At 46.6% G+C, this 23,805-nt stretch overlaps 1 protein-coding gene across 34 annotated transcripts in view; it reads right to left on the reverse strand.

The window, feature by feature from the left end:
• The window catches only part of Ablim1 (actin-binding LIM protein 1), a 288,302-nt gene that overhangs the window by 35,830 nt on the left and 228,667 nt on the right, over nt 1–23,805 (reverse strand). For 16 of the 34 annotated variants that reach the window (NM_001395154.1, XM_063288242.1, XM_063288169.1 and 13 more), the window contains 6 exons: nt 15,918–16,005; nt 12,036–12,094; nt 9,771–9,854; nt 6,664–6,711; nt 2,026–2,103; nt 1,228–1,383 (listed from right to left, as the gene is read on the reverse strand). In NM_001395154.1, the coding sequence (NP_001382083.1) occupies nt 1,228–1,383; nt 2,026–2,103; nt 6,664–6,711; nt 9,771–9,854; nt 12,036–12,094; nt 15,918–16,005 (513 nt within the window). The remainder of the gene's footprint in view (nt 1–1,227; nt 1,384–2,025; nt 2,104–6,663; nt 6,712–9,770; nt 9,855–12,035; nt 12,095–15,917; nt 16,006–23,805) is intronic. The other 18 variants (NM_001395155.1, XM_039110327.2, XM_039110316.2 and 15 more) reach the window with 2 other exon arrangements.

Here is a 23,805-nt window from a genome sequence, read left to right on the forward strand (position 1 = left end):
GCAAATCTAGGTACTGTGAGATGCTACAGAGTATGGTCTGCTCTAACCTTGGCTGGAGGGCCCAGTTCAGTCCACTACTTGGTAATATCTCTCCAAATGGAGTCCAACAAGCTATGGAGGATTCTAACTTAAATAAAGACTAAAACAGGACAAGGGCCTGACTGCCATGCGGTGGGAAAGTGTGAGTCTGACTGTCCAAGCCTCCAGGGTTCAAGCTGTAATAACAATAAAACTAAATAAAGGGGCTGGGTGTGGTGGCACACACCTTTAATCCGGGCAGGCAAATCTCTGTGAGCTCAAGGCCAGACTAGTCTACAAAGCCAGTTCTAGGACACAAACCAATCAACAGACCAAACAAACAAACAAGTAAGGGGGAGTTAGAATAAATGGAAGGGGCCAAGGGAAATGGGGTATGGTTGAGGTGGGGGCTGGCAGGGTTAGAGGTGGCAGTAAGGAATCTCTAACCTAGGAGTGCATAAGGGAGAGAGCCCTCTAGGCTGGGAGGCTCCGGCCCAGCAGAAGGGCAGGCCTGCTGGCCGAGCTGTAGTGAGCCTTAGAAAGGCCACAGCAGTGGCCAGTCACTGACACACAGAGCGTGTGCACGTCTGCCCCGCCCTGTTGCTCCTCAGTTTCCATATAAACATCTCTAAGGAGCTGTCTGCCATTACTCTCCTCAGGAGGACACCGGGATCAAGGTGATTGTCACATGACAGCTGTGGTGACAGATTCAGTAGAACCCTAGTCACCGATTCAAGGAAACCCTAGCTACCTGCTCATCCGTGTTGCCTTCCCCCAATATTCATCCTCCATTAAGATGTCGGAAACTGAAGCTACTCAAATTTAAGGGTGAGGTCTTACATCTCACGATCCCTAGAAATTTGCTTCCAGGTTACCTCAAGGCCAAGATACCCTATGACCTCCTTCCCTTCACGCCCCACCCCTCCCTCAACACACAACCTCAGGTCCCATCCCAGCAGGGCTACAGTCCCTCACCTAACTCATCCTTTTCTGCTGTTCTAACATGCGATTGACTAATCTCCTACCTCCCTGTACCCTCGAGTAGAAGGTCATGGGGTAGGTTCTGAATGCCTCAAAGCGCCAGGTACAGAGCTCTCTAGAGGGTCAGCAAAGTCTGACTTAGCTTAGTCCTGAACAGTGGTTCTCACACAGGTGAGTGAAAAGGGGCATGGACGGCCATGTTGATTGCAGACCCTAGGGATCCATTACCTCTCCGAGGCTCTGTCGATCCTGCTTGTCCTCATAGCCTGAGGTGTAGAAAGGCTCGTAGGTAATGAGATCAGGACGCTCAATGTCATAGATCGCCTTGACCTTGGGGATGGCCGCTAAGTCCTTGTAATCCAGGATTTCGTTGTCTACTTTTGCCTAGCAGAGTTAAACGGAGGGAAGCGTCAATCCTCTATTTCGTTTTGTTGAGAAATTATCCTCAGTGCCGTTTATGCCTTGTTTAGAATGGGATTCCTAAGACAGACCGAGCGCCTTGCCGAGTGATAGCAAGCCCTTTAGGAAGCTGCCCATCGGCACCTCTCTATTAATCACGGTTAAAAACGAAAAATCATCAAAGGCTTAGGAAAGGGTGTGTGTAGAATTTAGTGAATAGAGAAATGTGTCAACCTTCTGAATAGTTTCTTAATAAAGAGAGGGGGAAAAAACCCTCAAATAGATGGTCAATAAATCCTTAAATAGATGGTCAATAAATCCTTGCAGACGGCTAAATATAAGCACTGCATATTGAATAAACCAAATATGTAAATATCTCTGTGGCAGAATCCAGTGACACCAGCAGTGTTATAAAATGGGCAATTACCATGCCCCCCCAATATCTGTTACTCGCATTAGGTGTAACAATCTTTTAAGCCCTAAATCATATGACTGCAACCTTTGGGATCTTCTAACAGGATCAGAGATCCCTGAGGATCTGCTTCCTTTTTTGGACTCTCTACCTGACCGTTCCAACCCACAAACTGGCCTGCCTCCCCGAGTGTCCCTTCTGGAAGCGATACTTACATAGATGGTATGACCTGGAGAGCCAGGGATGCTGGAACCTGGTCTAGAATAGATGCTTTCAGAGGAGGTCCTGGTGGGCTGCAAAACGAACAGCGAGTGGCCTGTCAGACTTCTGAGGATGCTCCTCGGAATCCAGAGCAGCCTGGGTACCCCACCTTCAAGGAAAACCAGCTAAGAAAGGAGAGGCTCAGGAGTGTGGTCTAGGTTGACAACAGGTACATGCTTGAAGGAATGGGCCTGAAAACCAGTGTCGTGGTAGCTTTCGTGGCCCTTCCTCTTCCTGTCCCTTATAGAACCTTGGCCTTGAACTTGGAGCATGTCTTGAAGCTGTGCGTTTCAGCCCAGCTCCATGGTCGACCCAGCGGCCCAGCTCCAGTCACAAGCTCTGGTCTTCAGAACCATAGCAGAGCACACCCTGGGCTTCCCTTGCCTCTCACGGGCTTCCTGCTCGCCTCTGCCCTCCTCACGTTCTCTTGTCACTGTGGGGTTATTTCAGAAGAGAAACCTTGGAGGAACCTGGTTCCTTGTCACTGTGCTGCTTTTACTCGGTGGCCAATTTAGTGTGAAATCACAGCTGCTGAGGCCTCAGTGTCAGGTCCCCCATCTTCTTCTTCCTCCCCCTTTATCACCTGCCACCTCAAGAGCAAGCCTCGTGTCCCTGCCTCAAGCCTTTCATCCTGGCTGCTCCACCGCCTGACCCCCGCTCTTCCCACCAACTTTCCCTGATTGGTTCATTTTCTTCCGCCAACCTTAACTTGAACCCAACCGCTCAGAGCCCCCGCCCACTTCTTCCTCAATCCACGGAACGCTCCCCTTGCTGTTGTCTCTCATAATCAACCCTAACTTTTCCTTCATGAATAAATTCCTGATGAGGACGCTGCTGATTTCCTTACCTTGTGTCTCCCTCCCTTGTTAACATTGCCCTGGATCCTCCTTTATTAGAGAAAGAGCACGCAGAGGTGTAAATACTTGGAGGAAAGAATGAGCTATCATTTAATTGTAAGTAAATACTAGGTTCACTACATGGGTTAAGTCTAACCACAGAGGCCCTGTGGTACTGGGGGTGATGAGCCCCTGGAAGAGACTGGGAATGGGGCAGGGAGAGGAGGGTAATATGCATGCAAATGTGTTCACATGCAAATGTGTTCACATGCATGTGTGTATGTGGGGAGGTAATACACATGTGTGTGTATATGTGGGGGGGATAATGCACATGCAAATGTATTCACATGCATGTGTGTGTGTGGGGTAATGCACATGTATGTGTACCTATGTGTGTGTGTGGGTAATGCACATGTGTGTGTATATGTGTGTATGTATGTGGGGGTAATGCACATGCAAATGTGTTCGCTCATGTCTGGTGTGTGTATGTGTGTGGGGGATTAACGCACATGCAATGTGTTTGTGGGTGTATATGTGTGTGTGTGTGTGTGTGTGTGTGTGTGTGTGTGTGTGTGTGTGTGTGTGTGGAGTGATGTGCCCGTATACATGTGATGTACATATGAAGGTCAGAGGACAACCTCAGGCATCGTCTTCAGGAATGCTGTCAACCTCCTTTGAGACAGGCTCTCTTCATTGGTCTGGAGTTCACTATCTACTCTGGACAAAATCCAGCTACATGCAACATGTCAGGGTTAAAGTCTGCTTCTGGAATCAAGTCGCTATTTTTTTAAATCCTGGTGACACGAGTTTCTTTTTAAAAACGTTCAACTTTTCTACCTAGATGAACTGAGAAGGCAGAACTCCCAACGAAGTCTCTAGCTGAATGGGGAGGAGGTTACAGTCCGGGTTCTTAGCCTGGCATCTGTAAGTGGTCAAGATTTTCCAGACATTGCACCTAGACTCAGATCGTAAGGGGCGGAGTTACCTACTGAGAATGTTCTCCTCACTGGGAGATGCATAGAACAGACTGTCTGTAAGTGGCTTTAGCTACAGAACTTAGAGTCAGCTGGTCACAGCTTGTCAGAAGATCTATCACAGCTATGGGTGATTTCCTGCTGGAGTTGTCAGTGTCCTTCTCCTCCTGTGTAGGGAACTCCAGTTCCTTCATACACAGTGATTTCTACCCGTGGTTCACCCACAGCATTTAACACCATGTCCTGTCTGCCACATGGTTCTGGGTTTGCTGTTCCTTGGACTCTGCTCAGGGCTTAACAACACTGGTTTTTGCCATCATAGATTGGTTCAGCCCACGGAGATGAGCATATTCTCCTTTATGAAGGTAAAATTATTTTTAAAAGCTGAACAATCATCTTTGGAATTTTTATCCTAAATGTTAAGAACCTTTTTATTGGGCTGGAGAGATGGCTCAGTGGTTAAGAGCACTGACTGCTCTTCCAGAGGTCCTGAGTTCAAATCCCAGCAACCACATGGTGGCTCACAACCATCTGTAATGGGATCTGATGCCCTCTGCTGGTGTGTCTGAAGACAGCTACTCTGTACTTATACATAATAAATAAATACATCTTTTAAAAAAAGAACCTTTTTATAATTTTATTATTTTATTTTATTTTATTGGTCTTGGAATTGAAGTAACAGCTCATGCACACTAGGCTGCTACCGAACCCTCTTCTATCTTATATTTTGAGAAGGCTGGCCTTGAATGTGTAATCCTTGAAGGGCCTCTGGCCAGCTCACAGACGTGGCTCCGGTAGGCCTTGCCCTTGGCCTTTATCCCCTCTGCCATGCTAAAAACCATTAGATTACATTCCTGAAGCCATCCAAGGTCTGCATTCCCTTACTGACCACTTCCTCCTTTTGAAGCTGTCAAAGTTCTGAAGTCCAGCAAAAGCTCCCTTAGGCTGCCCTAATTAACACACCCAATCAAAATTAAACGTCCCATCCTAACATGGGGTGTCCCGCTTAACCTTTATAAACTGCCCTGGCCTGTAGGCCAAGCTGGTCTCCTCAGAGGCAGTCCTTTGTCCCTTCAGGACAAACATCCCTGCCCCCTCTCCCTATTCTTCTATCTCCTGTCTTTGTCTTTTATTTCCTGCCCTTTGTCCCTCAGGGGCAAGCAAATCTCCTTTGTGCGGAGAACTTGGTCTTGGGAATCCTTAGCTGATACTTTTCCTTTCAAAAGTCCTTCTGCCTCAGCGCCCAGAAATTTACATTCAGTTAGAAACGTCTAGGATTTTACAACTCATCATCTTATTATTAAAACAAAAACAAAATAAAAAAAAACCTCTTCCTATTTTTCCAGCTATTTTTTGCCTAATGGATACAAGGTTCGGCGCTGTGACTAAGACTGTGCCTGACTGATGGCCCAGCTTCTCCAGTGTGCAGCACAATGCCACCCAAATCAAAATTCACTTCAACCTGGAAGCCTTTGTTTCCTGAGCGCTGTTGCTTCAAAAGCTCCTCTTTATCAACCTCCAGTGTCCCTCGCTGAATGGCGACCAACTCCTGCAGATGCCCCACATTTTGTATGTTTAGAAGCAATTAATTTACCTACAGCACTCACTTCAAACTCAGATGCCCAACGTCCCCTGGGTGCCCTGCCATGAACTGGGTTCACTATCTCATTGGTCAGCAGTTTTTGTTTCTAGTTTGCCTTCCAAACATTTAGATGGAAAAAAAATCATTCTCTTGTCCATATTATACAAATATAATACACATGGAGGTGACTTCAAATACTACCCCAAAGAACGGCCCACTTCCCTCCTTTACTCAGAAAAGGAAACAGCTGGGTGTAACAGCTGCTGAACACAAACGCGTTTGTTTACTTTGTTGTTTTTTTTTTTTTAAACGACACTTTGTCTCCACACAGCACAAAACCAACAACTTACAAGCAGAGCCAGAAAAACAGAGCTGACTTTTTGGACGCCATCTTAGGCTGCGACTAAGGTGGGGTGGGTATGAGAGCTCCAGGTCGGTTGATGAAGGACCATCTAGGGCTGTGGTCTCTTGGAAGTGTTTTTCCCAAGAAGATTGGGCAAATAGTTTAATCTTGACAGCAAGAGGAAGGAGGCTTCCTTCTCAGGGACCAAGGTGACACAGAACTGTCCTCAGTCAGCCTTTCAGGAAGGACCTTTGCTTTGCCCTGATTCCCACAGCATGGTTTCCCACACTCATTTTGGTTTCAGAAAGGGGCTGTGGTTTTGTCTTTTAAATGGAGAGAGACCTCCCTAGGACACCAAAACTTCACTTCAACGACCAGGAGAGCAAAACAGTGTAAATCACAGGCTATCTGGTTTTGTTCTGGGTAAGCCTTTTAAAAGTCTTCTTTCTAACTACCCATCAGTTGGTCCCTTGTCTATCTGTGTGACAGTAGGGGGAGCTACAGCATCCTAAGAAGGATTACGAGAAAGAAGTTTTGGGGTTTCCGTCCCAATTCATGGTGCACTCTGTATTTAAAGCATTAAGCGCTGACTTAGAACTCTGGCTTTGTAAGTGGAGAAATGACATCGCCACTTACTTCCCTTAGGAGAGGGCGGGAAAGCCCTTTGCTGCCCCACCCCCAACCCCCCTTCGGCAGTCACAGGGAAGCAAAAGGCTCCTCCATCTAAAGCCATGCTCTAAGAAGGGGAGAGAAACTACAGGGTGATGGGGAACCAGATCAAAGACCTTAGGAGCACCTACAAGGGCTACTGGCGGAAGGTGGCCACTTTACATAAGCGCTGCTGGTGCTGACAGTACCTGCCTGGGGTTTTGGTTGGAGTTCACCAGACAGGGCGGCGACAGATGCTGCAGAAGAAGGAATCCTTTTAGAATCTGTACGCGCTACATATAAGGAAGAGGTGGGATGGACGCCTTCAGGGAAAACCGTTTGTGCTTGGGGAAGATGAATGAAGAACACATCTCCTGACCAGAGACAGTTTCAGGGAGACCGTCCATCTTTGCTAAGGTTGAGGGTCTGGCTGTCTCTGTGGGACTGTCTGCTGACCAAACACCAGCAACAAGGCAGGGGATACTGTAGTGACATTAATGAGACAGCAAGCCGCATGGCTTCCTTGTTCTACACACACACACACACACAGAGAGAGAGAGAGAGAGAGAGAGAGAGAGAGAGAGAGAGAGACAGAGACAGAGACAGACAGAGACAGAGACAGAGACAGAGACAGAAAGACAGAGAGAGAGCCTTGAACAGCCACCTCCTTAGGAAAATACACATCAGGGACCTGTATGATCTGTCATAAATTTGCAAGGCCTTTACGACAGACACAGCAGGCGGATGAGTGGGTTCCAGAAGGAAAACAGCCTCGTGCCCATTTGGTAGGTTGGTCAATTCATGACGTTGCCTTCAATGAACAGCGGCAGAAAAGCCTTCTTTACAATGAATGCAAGTGGGCGGCGGGGCGGGGGGGTGGTGTTGAGAGATGGCTCAGAGGCTAAGAGCTCTGACTGCTGCTCTTCCAGAGGTCCTGAGTTCAATTCCCAGCAACCACATGGTGGCTCACAACCATCTGTAATGGGATCCGATGCCCTCTTCTGGTGTGTCTGAAGACAGCTGCAGTGTCCTCATATACATTAAATAAATAAATCTTAAAAAAATAATTGATAAACTGGCAGGCGACCCAAGGGTGTTATTACACCCTTGGCCATGAGAGTGCTGTGTGCTCCGGGTATCAGCAATGTTCAACATTTGACTGACACCCAAAGGTCTATGCTGTTCCCATGGGACCAATTCCTCCAAGTAATCGATCGGAATGTGTTTTAGGTGTGGCTTCGCTTTTAACTTTCACCTGTAATTCAGAGGATGGGAGGAGTGACCTCTAAATGTAAATTTTAAAATCGACTTTCACCGACTGTTCTCCAACAGAAACCAGGGCTTATCTCTGGGGTGTGGAGTCCTGACTATCCCCTGAGGGAAGGGGCAGATGCACCTAACACCCACAGCTGCCTCACTGACCCGGTGCAGAGGGCTGCATCGGAGGTAAGAGGACTTAAAGGCTCTGAGTGGCTGTAGCACTTGGCAGCTCCCAGGCTTTTGAAAGGCTCTGGTGAGCAAGCCTCACCTCTTGTCACCACTGACCCTGACAAACATCGTGCTTCCTCTGCCTGCCGGGTCCCTAAGCTGTTTACAAGTTTCTGAGTGAAGCTAATGTTGACTTCATTGGTTTTTTTTTTTTTAACGGCTGAATAATGGGAATCAGATGTCCCTTTTGAGCAAGGCCAAGAGGGGAGGAGATGTTATTAAAAACAGGTCCCCAGCCCCATCTCTCCGCTCCAGATTTCTTAAACTGAAGGGGACAGAGTACCCCGCCCCCCCCCAAATTAGAAACAAGTAAAAAAAAATCCATATTTGAAACACTGCTTTTCCTCAATCCAGGAAAAATGCATCAGTCGATTAAAGCCTCAATGGGGGAGGCGGATAGTACTAGTTAAGAACGTGCTAGGATAGTACTAGTTAAGAATGTGCTAGGATTGAAAAGGAAGCTTGCCGCCGAGTGGAGGCCCTTGCTCTAAGCAGGCCCGTAGGCAGTAGGGACAACCTTCAGCTATTCCTGTGGTTTCAGGAAACTTCCCTTCTGTTTTCTCTTGGAGCTTTACACCAGGGCTGAACCTTAAAAATAGAATGAAGATCCTATGCTAACCAAGCTGGTGACCAGGCAGGCACCATGGGGCGGGGCCTGAGGCCTGGAGTTAGAGAGCCCAAGTCTGCAGTCCCTTCCTCTTCACAGGCTTCATAGCCTGTGGCCTGCTGTCCTCACAGACACAACCTCGGGGGCTGTGCCCTAAAGGGTTCTTCCCGCCTTCAGCTTCTTTACTTCTGTCAGGAAACAAGAACGTTTTGGTTTAGTAGAGATTGTCACCCTTAGTGAGGGTCTGGAAGGCTCCAGATGGAGGTGAGGGCACAGAGATCAAACAGTGCTGGCTTGCAGCAGAGATCTGGAAAGTGTTTTATCTGGACCCATGGGAGGCGCTTCTGAAAATGCGATTTCACAGGCACTCAGAGTCTCCCCTGCTCCTGTCCCAGGCAGCAGTTAGCACTATGGTAGCCTTGTTTTCTCTGCCACTGTCCACTTGAGCACAGTGCAAAGAACTTGGCTAATAAGCTCACGTCATGGCAACTGTTCCTGTCTCACCAACCGGGAAGTTGCCTAGGTGTGTTGGAGGGGAGGCTTGTCAGCGCCCTCCAGTGAGATCTTATGAGACCAGCTCTCAGAGGAATTCTTTGGAAATTCTGCAGGACATGGCTGGCTTTCCCTTCTCTTCCTTCCACCTCACTTCAGGCTCCGCTGTTTCAGCTCCCAGCTTCTACGTGCTCACCCAGCCGCCCAGCAATCTTCGTGTTTCAATCTTATCTTTCCTCATATTTACAGGTTGATTCTATCCTGGAACTGCCCCTAGGGAATTCTGCCTTTATCTGACATTCTCAAGAACACAATCGGTAAGACCCATGTCCTGGGTTGAGTTTCAAGACTATTTTACTGTGTGTCTTTTCAAACACGACAAAGCCGGATACACAGCTTCCCGCCCAGAACTATATTGAGTGTGTGGAAAGTATTTGTTCAGTGAACAAATGTGGGGGACACAAGACCAAACGGCAGCTTCCCGTGCGCTAGCTTTAATGAAAACGTCAGCTCAGCCATTGCTCAGAAGGCAAACATCTACCAGAGAAAAGAAACCAACCAAGTGGGCGTGTGAGGAGCGCTCAGGGGTGAGGAAAGCCGGCTACCTTCTACAGGAGCTGAGAAAGTTAGAGGACAAAAGCAGCCTGGGGTGGGGGTGGGGTGGAGGGAAGCAATTGAAGCCTGGGCCTAGGACAGCCGCTCGGAGCCCTGGCCCCACACAGCGCCAACCTGTAGAGCTGGGGACCTTCCTGTGCGACGAATCAGACTTTTGGGGTAAAAAAAATCGGATGAAGAACGTGGAATGTTTGGTGGCTGTCATGAAACATGAGAGAAAGGAAGAATGAATTTTAAAATAGCCTTACTCATAAATACTATGAAGGACACATAAAAAGACTGAAGGAAAGCGGACAGTAAATAGTGACTGACAGACACGTGCGCTGCTCCAGGAGTCGATTTGGGGCCCGTATTCCATGCATATCAACTGGTCTTCCGATCAGAGTATATTTATCTAAATTCTGACCCGGTCCCTGGGTCCTTTGCAGTTGTTTTGACACTGCCGTGCTTATGGTACAAGGGCAAGATGCCCCAGGAGGGACCCTAAGAACTGTTGCTACAAACGCCCTGTGAGTTCTTAAATATCAGGAACGTGGCTCACTCTGGCGCTGCTCAGAGCCTTCAAACATTTTCATTTCGCTATGGAAACTGCTCTATGTGGTAAAAAGAGCCAGGAAATCTTGGCTCAAGATGTGTGCGTAGACACACCCTGAGATTAATTCTTCTGTCGAGAGCACACTCCCCACTAAGCCTCACCAGTGTCAGCCTAGACCCCAACTCTGGGTCAGAACCACTTCCCTCAGGTGAGGCCCGCCCCTTCCTGTAGATGATGGTGGCCTAGAACCAACCTGCCACCCAGGGATCACAGAGAAAAGCTCTGGAAGTTTTCTGGAAACCTTACTGGAGGGGTCAAAACAAAGGAAGAAAATTCCTCTCGGCCAGAGCCAGTGAAATATTTTACTTGTTTTTTTTTTTTTTTTTTTTTCCCCACAAGCTTCTCTAGAGAGTTCTAGGGAGATGTCTTCAAGAGTTTTTGGGTTTTTTGTTTTGTTTTGTTTTGTTTATTATTTTGTAGTCACTTCAGGGAGAAGATCTGCAAACTCCATCTATCCTTGCAGAGAAAATACGCCCATTCCGTTGTTCAGTTTGGCCTCATTAACATTCCTCACAAAGACTTCATCAGGGATGAAGTTAAAAAAAAAAGGGATTCTTTAGAAAACAATAGCCACCCTGTAGAGGTGGGATGGTGGGCTCCTTGGGTGGTTTTTGGGCAGAAGTCAAAGCGAGGCTGCAGTTTTACAAGCCTAGAACAAAGTGTCCTGTAGGCACCAGCTCTAACACTCTGGGAAGGTAGCCTGTTGCCTGAATACCCCTGCTCCCTCCAAGTTCCAAGCCCAGCCTGCCTGGTGGATGAACGGACCTCGGAGCCATTAGCTATCAGCTATATGTGCCTGTGAATTGGAGCCGTACCAGGAACAGGGAAAACCATTGTTCCAATATCAGCAGACACTTCTCTCTGCATCCCCCAGGCCTTCAATTATTCTGAGAAGGTTTTCTCTTCCCTCTACTTAAAGTTTGTCCCTAACAATAAACTAAAAAGTAAAGGCTCTCATGCGCACGCCATATGGGCTGACAGTTCCAGAGGGGTCAGCGAAGGGACCTGAGAATCCACCAACTGTTCCTTTGATGGATGCCTAGTAAGGGTAGGCCAAGGGGACTCATGAGTCTTGAGTCTGGCTCAAAAATAAATCTAGACTATTCTCTCCTTGGGACAGCAAGAAGATTAAAGTCAGACTCTAGTTTCCTTCCCCTGGGACACTAAACAGAGGGACTGGGATTGGACCTGATCATCGCTGTGTGAAAAAGTCAGCCTGGGTGAGCATCTGGATCAAGGCCAGGGTCCAGGTTAGAGTCTGGGTTTTACATCTGGAAGTAGAACGCCACCCGCTAGGACAGCTCTGAGGACCGACCAATCATATAGCTAATGCCAGCAATATTCTTACCCTAAGGCTGTCCGCCTGACTGACTTGTACCTTTTGGAGCTAGAGGCTGCTCTTTTGAACCTGAATTTCAGAAATGAGCAAAACAAACCAGGGCTGAGCAATCGATAGAGTCTGGGGCAAAATGGTGTGTGATGGTTTACACCAAGAGGGTTACCATGGCTACGTGATGAATCATTTTCCCCTAGCTGTATGACTTTTGGATACTTTCCTAAGACACTGACTGCCAAGATAAGGCCATCAGAGTCCAAGACAGTGCTAAGGACAATCACAACACATTTACAGTGGGAGGGGAACCCTTAGTCACTCATTTGGCTTTTGGCCTCCGGTTTTCTATAAGGAAAATAAAAAACCCAAGAAAAGTGCTTCCCCAAAGTCCAGGAACTAGTAACTACACAGCAGCGACCTCCAGAGTATCCCGCTCTGACTGCTTTCTTACCCGAAGCTTCTCCTCTGTCTTGGTGGATTGCTTACAGTCGGGATGCCACACGGTAGAACCTGGAAAGACACAATGACTGCTGAAATGGAAAGAAGGCACAGTCCTGTTAAGCAGACTTTCCACAGTGCCTCAGACCCCTCTATCCCAGCACAGGGTCCCACATGCGACCTATGAACATGAAGTCAGCTCTACCCTCTGGGCCAGTTCTGAGCTTGCTGTCCACAGGGCCACAGAACCGGGCAGAGAGCAGCCTCACACCAGAGATGTTCCGCTTTCAACAGGGTTACATTGTTTTTCTTTTTTAAACATACCATTGTTCTTTAAAAGTAACACCTGAGTCCTTACTACCAGTTCTGCCTGATTTGAGAATTAAAACCAAGTTTACTTATGTAAACATCAAAACACCACAAAAGAGAAGTCAAGTCAAACTGTGGCCCAGGGCCCGGTGTAAAACCTACCGAAGCTTTCATTCACCCTGCTATTTCTGTAGTTGCCCACACTTGGATGAGAAGTCAAATCAAATCATCTGGAAACACCATGAAACTCAGTTTATAAATTTTTCAGCTTTCTAACTAACTAACACAAACAAAACCCTTTGGTTTAAACTAGTCAAGTAATTATTGAAGTGGCATTTCCTGTTCCCTTTCTCAGGCTGTGAAGAGCTTTCATAGATGACACAGGTATCAAAGAATGAAAAAGCTTACAGTCGTTCACACTCTCCTACTCTCTTACCCTCTCTGTCCCTTCTCTCCCCACTCCCCTCCCTACTCTCTCCACATGTTCTGTCTCCTCCCTCTCTCTCTTTCTCTCCATCCTTCTCTCTCTCTACCTTTATCTCTACTGCATCCTCAGCTCCCCTCCCATGTCTAAACAAACTCTATACCATACTTTAAAAAAAAGTTTAAAGTTCTTATATTTAAACTTCAGCGCCTACCCTATGATTGTGTATGAATAGGTGCATAATAGGAACCATAAACATGTATGACCATGGGAAAGGATGATATGTAAATCCTGTGTCCACATATGGATTTCTTCAGACATGAAGGGCCACAGATCACTTGGAAAGACTCAAACTAGTGAAATTACTGGATTACTAGTGACTAACACCTCAGAGTCTCAGAAGCAACACCGGTCTGTGTACGGCATCTTTTCAACTTTATCTCCCAATCTGTGTATACCAGAAGTCACCAAATTAACTCGTGAGTAATATTTTCTCCTGAGCTAAAATACTATCAAAGACAAGGAACCAGAATAATATTTCAATCTCTATCAAATAATCATTTCAACTTTACATCACTGACAAGGAAGAGAAGGAGGAGGGGAAAGAAAAGAAGAAAACCAGGCTAGAGAGATGGCTCAGTGGTTAAGAGCATTGACTGCTTTCCCAGAGGTCCTGAGTTCAAATCCCAGCAACCACATGGTGGCTCACAACCATCTGTAGTGAGATCTGATGCCCTCTTCTGGTGTGTCTGAAGACGGCGACAGTGTACTTACATATAATAAATAAATGTATTGAGAATAAGGAGAAGGGGGTTGGGGATTTAGCTCAGTGGTAGAGCGCTTGCCTAGCAAGCGCAAGGCCCTGGGTTCGGTCCCCAGCTCCGAAAAAACGAAAAAAAAAAAAAAAAAGAAAAAAAAGGAAAAAAAAAGAGAATAAGGAGAAGGAGGAGAAGAAGAAGAAAACAAAAGCACAGGAAATCTCTTAATGTGGATATGGAAAACCAACTTGTCATGTGTAGGCCAAGAGAAGCATTCTCTGGAAGGTTCTACTAAGCAGGAGGTACCAGACAGAACACAGTCCACACACAATATCAGCAGTGTTCTCCAAAGGTCAAGCACACTGGGAAGGTGACCCAGAGAGCATCGGATGCTGAGGAAAACAAAGCTCATTCTCAAAGAGGTGCCAAGAGGGCAGCAGGTAGCAGTATAAGCTCCACTCCAGAGGGAACTTAGAGCCGCCCTGGGAGTCTGAACGCTGCTCACTTGGGAGGTTGGGAGGTTTGTGCACAGCTGGTTCCCTTTTCTGTTTAGCATCTGGACCCAGGGAGAGCACGCAGAACACACTGCAGCCTGTGTTTCTCTGTCCCTAACAGACGCAGGCTGCCGTGTGCTTGGGTGCATGGAGATGCTCACAGAACTAACCAGGAGTTCTGGAAAAAAAAAAAAAGCAAAGTGGCACCCGTCTCATTGCTGATGCAAATGTGCCACCAGTCCATGGGAAAATGTGTCCTGTGAAGCCTCCAGAGACCACAGATGTGGCACCCGTGACGTACCATCCCGGGACCCTTCCACACTCAGTGGTGTGTTTACTGCATTTTTTTCAGGCTGGACCTGAAAGGGCACTGGGCTGGCAGTTTCTAGACCCATGTGAATTTTTAAAGGCAACAGTAGCCAAGCCTGCATTTTAACATTTGACATTAATGTCTAGAGACACTTCTCTGTTGCACAAAAACAAAACTGGGGAAGCAAACTACTCATTAAAATCACACACAGCGTTGCGTGTAAGGCAGAGTGAAGAGATGACTCGTTGAGGCGACCAAGACCCCGTAATTACCAAGCCGAACCGGCAATGGCTCGTGCAGCTTGAGCTAATTGTACTGATAAATCGTTGTCTAATTAGTGACTCTTCCAGCTATAAATAGCCGGATGCTTACAGTCATGGTGCTGTCTGACTGGAGGAGCATCTGTGCTTATGGCTGCTCCAAGACACTTTGGAGTTCTAGAAGGGACCAGAGCCAACTGCAGCCTCACCTGGAGACATTTCTCAATATTCTTCTTTCTTTCTTTCTTTCTTTCTTTCTTTCTTTCTTTCTTTCTTTCTTTCTTTCCTTCCTTCCTTCCTTCCTTCCTTTCTTCCTTCCTTCCTTCCTTCTTTCTATTTATATGAGCACACTGTAGCCATCTTCAGACACACATCAGAAGAGGGCATCAGATCTCATTACAGATGGTTGTGGTGTTCTGAACCACTGAGCCATCTCTCCAGCCCAAGAGTGTTATTTTTCATTTAAAAAGTTGCCACAGGCTGGAGAGATGGCTCAGCGGTTAAGAGCACCGACTGCTCTTCCAGAGGTCCTGAGTTCAATTCCCAGCAACCACATGGTGGCTCACAACCATCTGTAAAGAGATCTGATGCCCTCTTCTGGTGTGTCTGAAGACAGCTACAGTGTACTTATATATAATAAATAAAATCTAAAAAAAAAAAAATATTTGCCACCACAAACCCTCTCGAAGGGATGTGGGTGGGTCCCCCTCCATTCTCCATCTCACCACATCCTCTTCATGGGTGCAACGATGGCCATGACATCATTTTCTTTTCTCTTTTTTTTTTCTTTCTTTTTTTTTTTTTTTTCAGAGCTGGGGATCGAACCCAGGGCCTTGCGCTTGCTAGGCAAGCGCTCTACCGCTGAGCTAAATCCCCAACCCCAGGCCATGACATCATTATCCAAAATCCAGTCTTAGACTTTGACAGACCTTCCTTGAAGGCCCATGAGAGAAGAAAAGGTAGAGTAGCCCTCACAAAAGCAACACTTCTGGAAACTTCTAAAATACTTTCTCTCTGCTTGGATCTTTTGTTTCCCCAAATATATTCCCGGTAAGAGTTGGAGGAGCAACTGCTGACCCTCACTGGTCCCTCACCTCACATCAGAAGCCAGGCTTTCCAAGCGACAGAGTGAGCTCATTCTGTAACAGTCCCTCACTGCAGTGTGTCAACTGCTTGGCTGATTCCTGCTCAATGGTCAGGTAGCTCTGGCACATTCCTGATGGATTTAGTAACTGCTCAGCTAATAAAGCCCCTCCCTCTATAATACGCAGCCTGACAAACACGGTGAGACCATCTTTCTCAAGTAGGACAGACCCTCTCTGCTCCTCAGTCCGTCTTACCTTGCAGATACATTTCTTCCCCTTCTGTGAACATCTGGTTGCATCTGCTGCATCGTGCGCAGCTGGGATGATAATGTTTGTCCCCTGCCTACAAGAAACAAAAACAAGGCATCAGCTCCAGTCCAGTAAGCGGCTCTGACACCCATTTTTCAACATGAAGGCTTAGAAGAAAAGAGAAAACTCTGTGGAAGGAAAAGTAATTGTCAGGTTGGCCAAACACCCCATTCTGTCAGCCCAAATGGTACAGCTGACCTCACTGGGCCTGAAAGGGGCTCTTGGTGCAGTTCATCCCCAGAACAATGGTGGCCTTGTCTCTTCAGGTTTCTGGCACCCAATCCCTCTTGATCTAGGCATCCCTGATGGGTTGCCAGTCAGACAACTCAAACAGGAGAGGCGTCCACTGTGTTTTCCCAAAGCTCCACCTTATGGCTAATGTAGAAGTTTGTATTCAAGGCTGAAGCTGGGTAGCTGGGTAACATCGACCCACTAAAAGTCAGTGGCACTGTGGCTGGGGAGAATGCCCAGTCAGCAAGGCACCAGTCATTCAATGCCCAGGTAAGGGAGCCAGGAAGGTGGAGCTGGGACTGGCACAGCCAGCTTGGCAAGTTCAAGGCCAAGCTACAAAAGCTACCTCAAAAAAGTCAGGTATAGGGGTTGGGGATTTAGCTCAGTGGTAGAGCGCTTGCTAGGCAAGTGCAAGACCCTGGGTTAGGTCCCCAGCTCTGAAAAAAAAAGAAGAAGAAAAAAAAAGTCAGGTATATGGACCTGAGCATGACCTCAAGACTCCAGGTACACACACATGTACATGAGCACACACACATGTGCATGGGCACACACACACATGTACATGAGCACACACACATGTACATGAGCACACACAAGTATGTGCATGGGCACACACACATGTGAACTTGCACCTACACACACAAACATAACATATTTTTGCTTTCTTGGCTAAGCTCTCAGAAAATAATCACCTATATCCAGTTGCACCAAGGACAGAAAATCCTTTTAAAAGACATCATCAACTGCCTTTGTGGTAAAACTCAGATTCTCTTTTATGTTGCTTACATCCACCGTTTTGACGAGGTCTTATCGTAAGAGTTCTCAGAGAAGGCATTTCCTGAGGGGGCTTTACAGAATTCTCTAGCATTTTACATACCTAAATATGACAGATGTCATCATAGCAGGTGTTGGGCAAAGTGCTGTCTAGGACACGTCTATAGACAGGTGCTGGGTTATATTAGTATTGTGGTCCAAAAGCAAGCCTGACCAAAGCAGGATCCTTCATGTACGGCTTAGCAAAGACTCTACCTTAGAACAATCAAATACGCTCTGGAAAAGCATTTCTTTTGAACTAACCTGTATTCAGCAGGCAGAGGTAGGCCTGAGAAAGAAGTGGCTGCTTTCTGCTCCTGACCATGTGTGAAACCCCAACAGGAACTCAGAGGCTCAGTCTGATTCCTGTCTCACATCCTCCTGTAGAAGCTACAGACCCATCAGCAGCCATAGGACAAGGTCACGGTGGAAGGCCACTGAAGACGCTCAACCAGAAAAGGCCATTAGAGATATTTTAAGCAGAAACTAAGCTGTGGCGCTTTTCAATGTCATCTGCCAGAAAAGTCCTAGAACTGGTGGCAAAATCAGGTATGAGGAGAAGGAAGAAGAAAACTTTGACTTGGTTTCTAAGCCTGGCTTTGCTGGGACGTCTACGTAGACGTTCAAGTTAGTTTGGGCAATGCCTGGGTCCTCCCGGAAGTGAAGGACTAATAAGACCTTAGCAGGTATCTGCTGTCATCTGTGGTAAATGCATAGCCCTCAGTGAACTATGGACACAAAGAAACTTCTCCAGGTGGATATGGTTGATTTGCCTTAGCTCTGTACTGAAGAGTTATAAACCTTCTAATTAGGCAAGGGATTAAGACTAAAATGCGCATGTCTATTAACATCACCCTAAAGGTCTGGGGCCAAAGCCAATATGAGAATTCAAGAAAAACAAGTTAAGCGTAAAAAAGAATAACACCAATAACAGAATTTTGTGAAGTAACTAAACACACACACACATGTACACGCACATGCACACACACACACACACACACATACACACACACACACATACCATTATTTCCTATTCATGAAAATGCCAGGGAAAATGGATCCCAATTTGTAATAGCAACAAATAAACCATGCAAAGCAAGATGTGGATAAAGACATGTATACATTGTAACTAAAGATCTTAATCGAAGTAACTCCAAATGTTACGAAATGTTGTCAAAGTGCTGATTTATCTACAAATACTGCTAACACAGAATCTTTCCATCAAAGCCTGGAAGCGCCCACAGGCATTTCCCTTCTCATTCTGAGCAGTGTTACCACACATGCATAAGAAAGAAAACACAAAAATACGTATTTTCAATAAGAGATTGGTGAGGAGAGATTGTTACCCTTCTTGATTTAAAAGCTCTCAGACTACAGACTAGGACAATTGAGGTACATGGATGACAGCGGAGGAAAGAGGCTGGAAGCAGCTGTGTGTGTATAAATGTGGGAGAGTTTACATGATCATCGAAGTGAAACTCCAAGTGAACTGAAATAGTAGGTTCTTAATGAATGGCGAGTCATTCATTAACAGAGACAGAAATCTCAATTCCTTACACAACCGAATCAAAAATAAATTTTATGAGCTCACAAGGTCTCAAGTGGAAATAAATTATAGAATTATTAGGGTACATAGATTTGTTTAATAAACAGGGTAGAGAGGCAAAAATTAAAAATATTAAAGAGAAATAATGCTGATCTGTATATACAAAAGCAGCTCTCTAAACAGAGAATTAAAAGAAAAGTTAATATAAAAGTCCTGTCACATGTTTCTGGCAAAGGATTAGTCAGCATGTCTGAGGAGGGCCCGTTCTGAGACTTAAATGTCAATAAGGGCAAAGGGCAATTTCCAAAGAAAAACGTGGATAATTCACACACACACACACACACACACACACACACACACACACACAAAAACCCTGTTGGAGGAGGAGGAGGAAAAGTAGAGGACAAAGGGGATGCGAGTAAGCTAGTTAGTGAGTTAGCCAGTTAGTTAGAAGTAAGTTAATAAGTAAGTTAGTTAGTTGGTTAGTTCTTCCCTAGGAAAACATGATTTGATTTTTTTTTTTTCCCACCAAACTGGTAAGGCTGAGAAGAAAACCAACATGTGAAGTGTGTCGTAATTGTACACACTGTTGGTGACTACAGAGGAGGGAATGTCGCAGATGAACAGCTGCGGAGATGGCCATGAGGCCGGGATCTACTCTGTAAATCAGTAGCTGCCCACCCCACTGAGAGGGCTCTCCATCTTCCCAAAGTGCTGGCTCCACCTTCAGAGGCCAAAGGCATCAACAGAGTCACACCGTGTGGAGACGCGAAGAAACAAGTACCAGTTTTGAACCTTTGAGAGTTTTCTATTTCTGCAGGCCCGAGGGCTCAAGGACAAGGGAGTCTCTGCTCCAGGTGGTTGAGCTAGCAACCCGTTTCCTTTCTCTTTGTAGAGATGCTCAGGACAGTTCACAGACAAGCCCAGTGTACAGAGTGGAACACTGTGTAGGGCCATATGCAAACGGACTGAAACTCAGATGTCAATGAAGCAACATCATTTAAACTGGAGGCTTTTTTTTTTAAAGGGAAAGTTCTTCAAGTTAATGAGTAATAAACATCGAATAGAGAACAGATGTGGCTCACAGAGGCGCTAGCTGTGTAAAGCGAAGGTGACGGTTTGAGTGGTGGTTTGCCAGATACCAGCTCCGGGCACACAGCTGGCGACTCCGGCCATGCCTCAGCCTGAGACACTAGAAATGCCATCACATGCCAGAGTTCTGGAAATTCCATTCTCCATTGAAAAAAACAAAAACAAAAAAAAAAAAACAAAACAAAACAACAAAACAACCCTGAAAATTCTACAGCTCACACCTGTAATCCGAGGTCTTTGGAGGTGAAGGAGAGAAGACAGCCACAAAGTCACCCTGGGCTACTAGTGAGCTCTCAGTCAGGCCATGTCTCAAAAACTTAAGGAGACAAAGAAACCTTAGAACCTCACTCCAGCCTTTTACCTACTTAAAACACACATTAAAACACACCGGCAGGCAGAGGCAGACAGATCTCTGTGAGTCAGAAACAAGTCTGAGTTACATAGCAAGTTTAGACCAACCAAGTCTTCACAGTGAGACCCTGACTCAAAATAAATTCAGAAGAATTTTAGAAGTTCCTATTAGAAGACACACACACATTCTAGTTAGCATTGGATGCCACGAGAAATGCACAGCTCGATTACTTAGCTGAATTTCCTACACATCCTAAATATTAATCACACAAAACCATAAAAATAAACAAACAAACAGTGCTTCAAGAACACTTTGTTGGTTAGTACATACTTGGTCAATCTTTAGTACATAAGCTAGAATTCTGAGGTAATGCCATCTATCGTAAGATGTAATACAAAATACCAAGTTTTTATTAATCTCATAGCTGTCTGGAAGAGCAGAAAGAAGTTTTCCATTCCTTACGGACATGGAGTAGCTCCCAAGTCATGGAGACTCAGTCTGGCAGCCATGGAGCCTCAGGTCTGTTAATACCTTCCCAAGCCCCCGGACACTTTCTGAAAAAGTCTGGAGTGAGAACAGCACAATCTCACCTCCCACTCAGATGTCAGACCCTGCTTGCATATGAGACTCCACATTACTATACACTCCAGGACAGGGATAGCAAAAGTTGCCTGGGGAGAGGAGGGACATTCTGGCTGGTGGAACCAGAGTGTCTGATACCCAGGAGAGATTCTGGGCCCCTGACTAGCCCCTGGGTCAACTGAACAGGCTACAGGCAACAGGGAGAGAGAACCACATTCAAGGAGCCCTTCCTGAGACCATAATCTAGATTCCAGGCTGCTCCTCTAGCTCCTCTTTGTCCTCTCCTTGGAGTGCAGGGACATCAGACCCAAGGCCTTCAAGTTGACCTTTGTCAGTTTATCACTATGTCCTGTTAACTTCCAGAAGGCAGAGCAGATGGTGTGGGAATCAGGGTTTTAAAACAATTGATCAAAGGCCTCAAATGGGGCCTGCTGTGATCTGAGCATCTTAATAGATGTGGCCAAGAATAGGTCACAAACATCTCCCTTCTTAAAGAAACAGTGACACAAGGGAACCAGTGTTAAGCCCCAGGTCTTGACCATAATCATGGGTGTTTGGGGCTGGCCTCCCATAATGCCTTGACCTGTGTGCAGGTTACCACATGAGGTGTTTTCAATAGATTGTCTCACAGTACTTCAAAGAGGTAGTGGCTGTGTAACGGACCTATCCAGCAGGACGGAGCTAAAGCTGAAATGAACAATTCAGTCAAAGCAGGAAGGCGGAACTGAGGAACACAGGCTCACCAAACCGCTTTCTAAAAGCACCAAGAGATTTCTCCTACAGGGATCTCTAGTTGTGAGACAGGGGAATGCCATCCACAGTAATTTCCTTGATACTGGAACATGCTCTCTCTTGGGCAGACTCTTGAGAAACACCCAGGGCCTGACCTGGAATGAACTTCCATAGCAGTTACGAGCGAGGCGGAAGGTGGTAGGATTTTAAAGTCTAAGCTGATGTAGAGTCAGAGCTTAAAGGAGCCAAAGGAATCAGAGAGTTCTTTCCACTCCCCAAAACACGCTGGCAAACAGGACTGGTGGATGGAGACTTCAGACTAAGGCCGTGCAGATCAGCAGGATGGTGTCCACCAGGAGCGTTCCAAATCTGCTGTGGGTCTCTTTTATTTTTATTGTTTTAAAAGGTTTCTGTGTGTCTATTTGTGTCGGTGTTCACTGGCGTGTGCATGGGTTATGCAGACATCCAAGCACACTGGGACACACATGCACACTGGGACATGCATGTGCACTGGGACACACATGGGTACTGGGTATGTTTCTCAGTTGCTCCCCTCCTTACTGAGTCAGGATCTCTCACTGAACCCAGAGATCCCTGATCTGGGCAGACTGGCTAGGACATTACTCATTTAGCTAGACTGGACAGGCAATAAACTCTGGGGTCCCTCCAGCCTCAGCTTCTCCGTCCTGGGACTGCAGGTGTGAACCACCACACCCAGTTTTCACATGGGCTCTGGGAATCCAAACTCAAGTCCATGAGGCTGAATAGAAGGCACTTTAACCAATGAGCTCTCTCAATTAGAAACCCTGTAAAGATATATTCAGTAGCTCTGGAGTGGAGCCCAGAAATCAGCCCCCTTTAAAAAAAAAAAGTATAAACACTAACGAGTCAACATAGGTCACCATGTACCCGGAAATCATTGTTCTGGGTGGAATCAAAGCCGCACACCTGACAGCAGCAGAGGAAGCCAGAGGGAGGGACCAGGACCTGATGTTTGCTTGTCTATCAGGAAAATGGGTGGAGAGGCAGACTCCAGGCACAAATGATCCCTGCTCAGCATCCACGGAGGGCAGGGCTGCTGACTCAGCCCCTGTGCAGCCACTGTTTTCTCTTTAATTGGGAGAGGTTTCCAGGTTGACTGGACAGACCTGATCTCCAGGACGCACAATCATCTGTTCCAGGAGGCCTTTTCCGGATTCACTGTCAACTGAGGGTGTGCCCTGGGCCCACGTTTGTATCCTGGCACAGGTGAATAAATCTGTCCACGAAGCCCACGGGCACTACAAGCCTGTGCAAATCCAACCTGCAGCAGTGAAAACACCCTGGAACTCTAAGGCCTTACCAGCTAGTCTTCCTGAACTGCCAGACTGCCCCAGCTATCACCACCATGTCACAAGGAGGGTGGCAACTTGCTTTCAAAAAGCAAGGAGACACAAAATAGCTCTTGTTTTAGCCACCCGCTTAAAACCAGAAAGGGGGCAGGCAACTCTTCGTCCAGCAAACAGCTACAACATCTCGGGGAAGCCATATTGTATTTTGTACATTGTTACTACTTTCTTGACTCCTTCCAAACAATTAAAGGTTTTAAAGCAATCTCTGTCACTTAGTGGTGTTAAACAAATATTACCAGCAAATTCACACATCCCAAAGGGACATAAGCAGCATCCGAGTTTTAGTTTTAATTTGGCTTCTTGAGACCAGCTCTTACGTAGCCCAGGCTGGCCTCAAACTCTAGGTGACTTTGAACTCCTGATCATCTCACTCCTACCTCCCATTCTGGGACTCTGGGTATGTGTCAGAGCTACAGTTCAGTGAATTCTCTATCGAAGTTTCAGCATGATAGTGTGTGCAATTGGAGGGGCTCATAACATTCCTATGGCCATGCCAAGGGCCCAGATCAGGGAACATTTTAGCCAAGATCAGGATCGAGATGACAGGAGTTACTTGGTTTTAAACAACACACCACACAATCACCGCAGCAGGGTCCTCCAGGCCTCAGAACAAGAGAGGGAGGCTAAAAAAGCAAGCCCACACATTCATGAGCAGCTGGTCTCCCAACAACTGCCAAGATCATTTGATGGAAAGGGGAAATATCTCTACAAGTAATTCTAGGAAAGCTGGACAGCCATATCCCATGAGAGTCCTGCCAAATATATGAGAAAATTAGCTACTGCTGTTAGCATTTAGCCTAAGCTCCGCCCCATGGTTACCTGGCAACAGCCAGGTGTGCCTGACTCACTATAAAAGGGGTTGCTTGCCCCCTCCTCTCTCTCTTTTTCTCCTGTTCTTGCTCTGTCCTCTTGCTCCTACTCCTTACCATCTCTCTCCCCATTCCCCTTCCCCCTCTCTCTGAGTGCTTATGGACAGCCTCTACTTCTCCTCCCTTCCCTTTCCTTTCCTTCCCTTCCCTTCCCTTCCTTCCCTTCCCTTCTCTCTCTCTCTCCCTCCCTCCCCCCCACCCCCTACCTTTCTCTGCCTCTACTATC

The sequence above is a fragment of the Rattus norvegicus genome, chromosome 1 (assembly GCF_036323735.1).
Source record: "Rattus norvegicus strain BN/NHsdMcwi chromosome 1, GRCr8, whole genome shotgun sequence".
Taxonomy (NCBI): domain Eukaryota; kingdom Metazoa; phylum Chordata; class Mammalia; order Rodentia; family Muridae; genus Rattus; species Rattus norvegicus.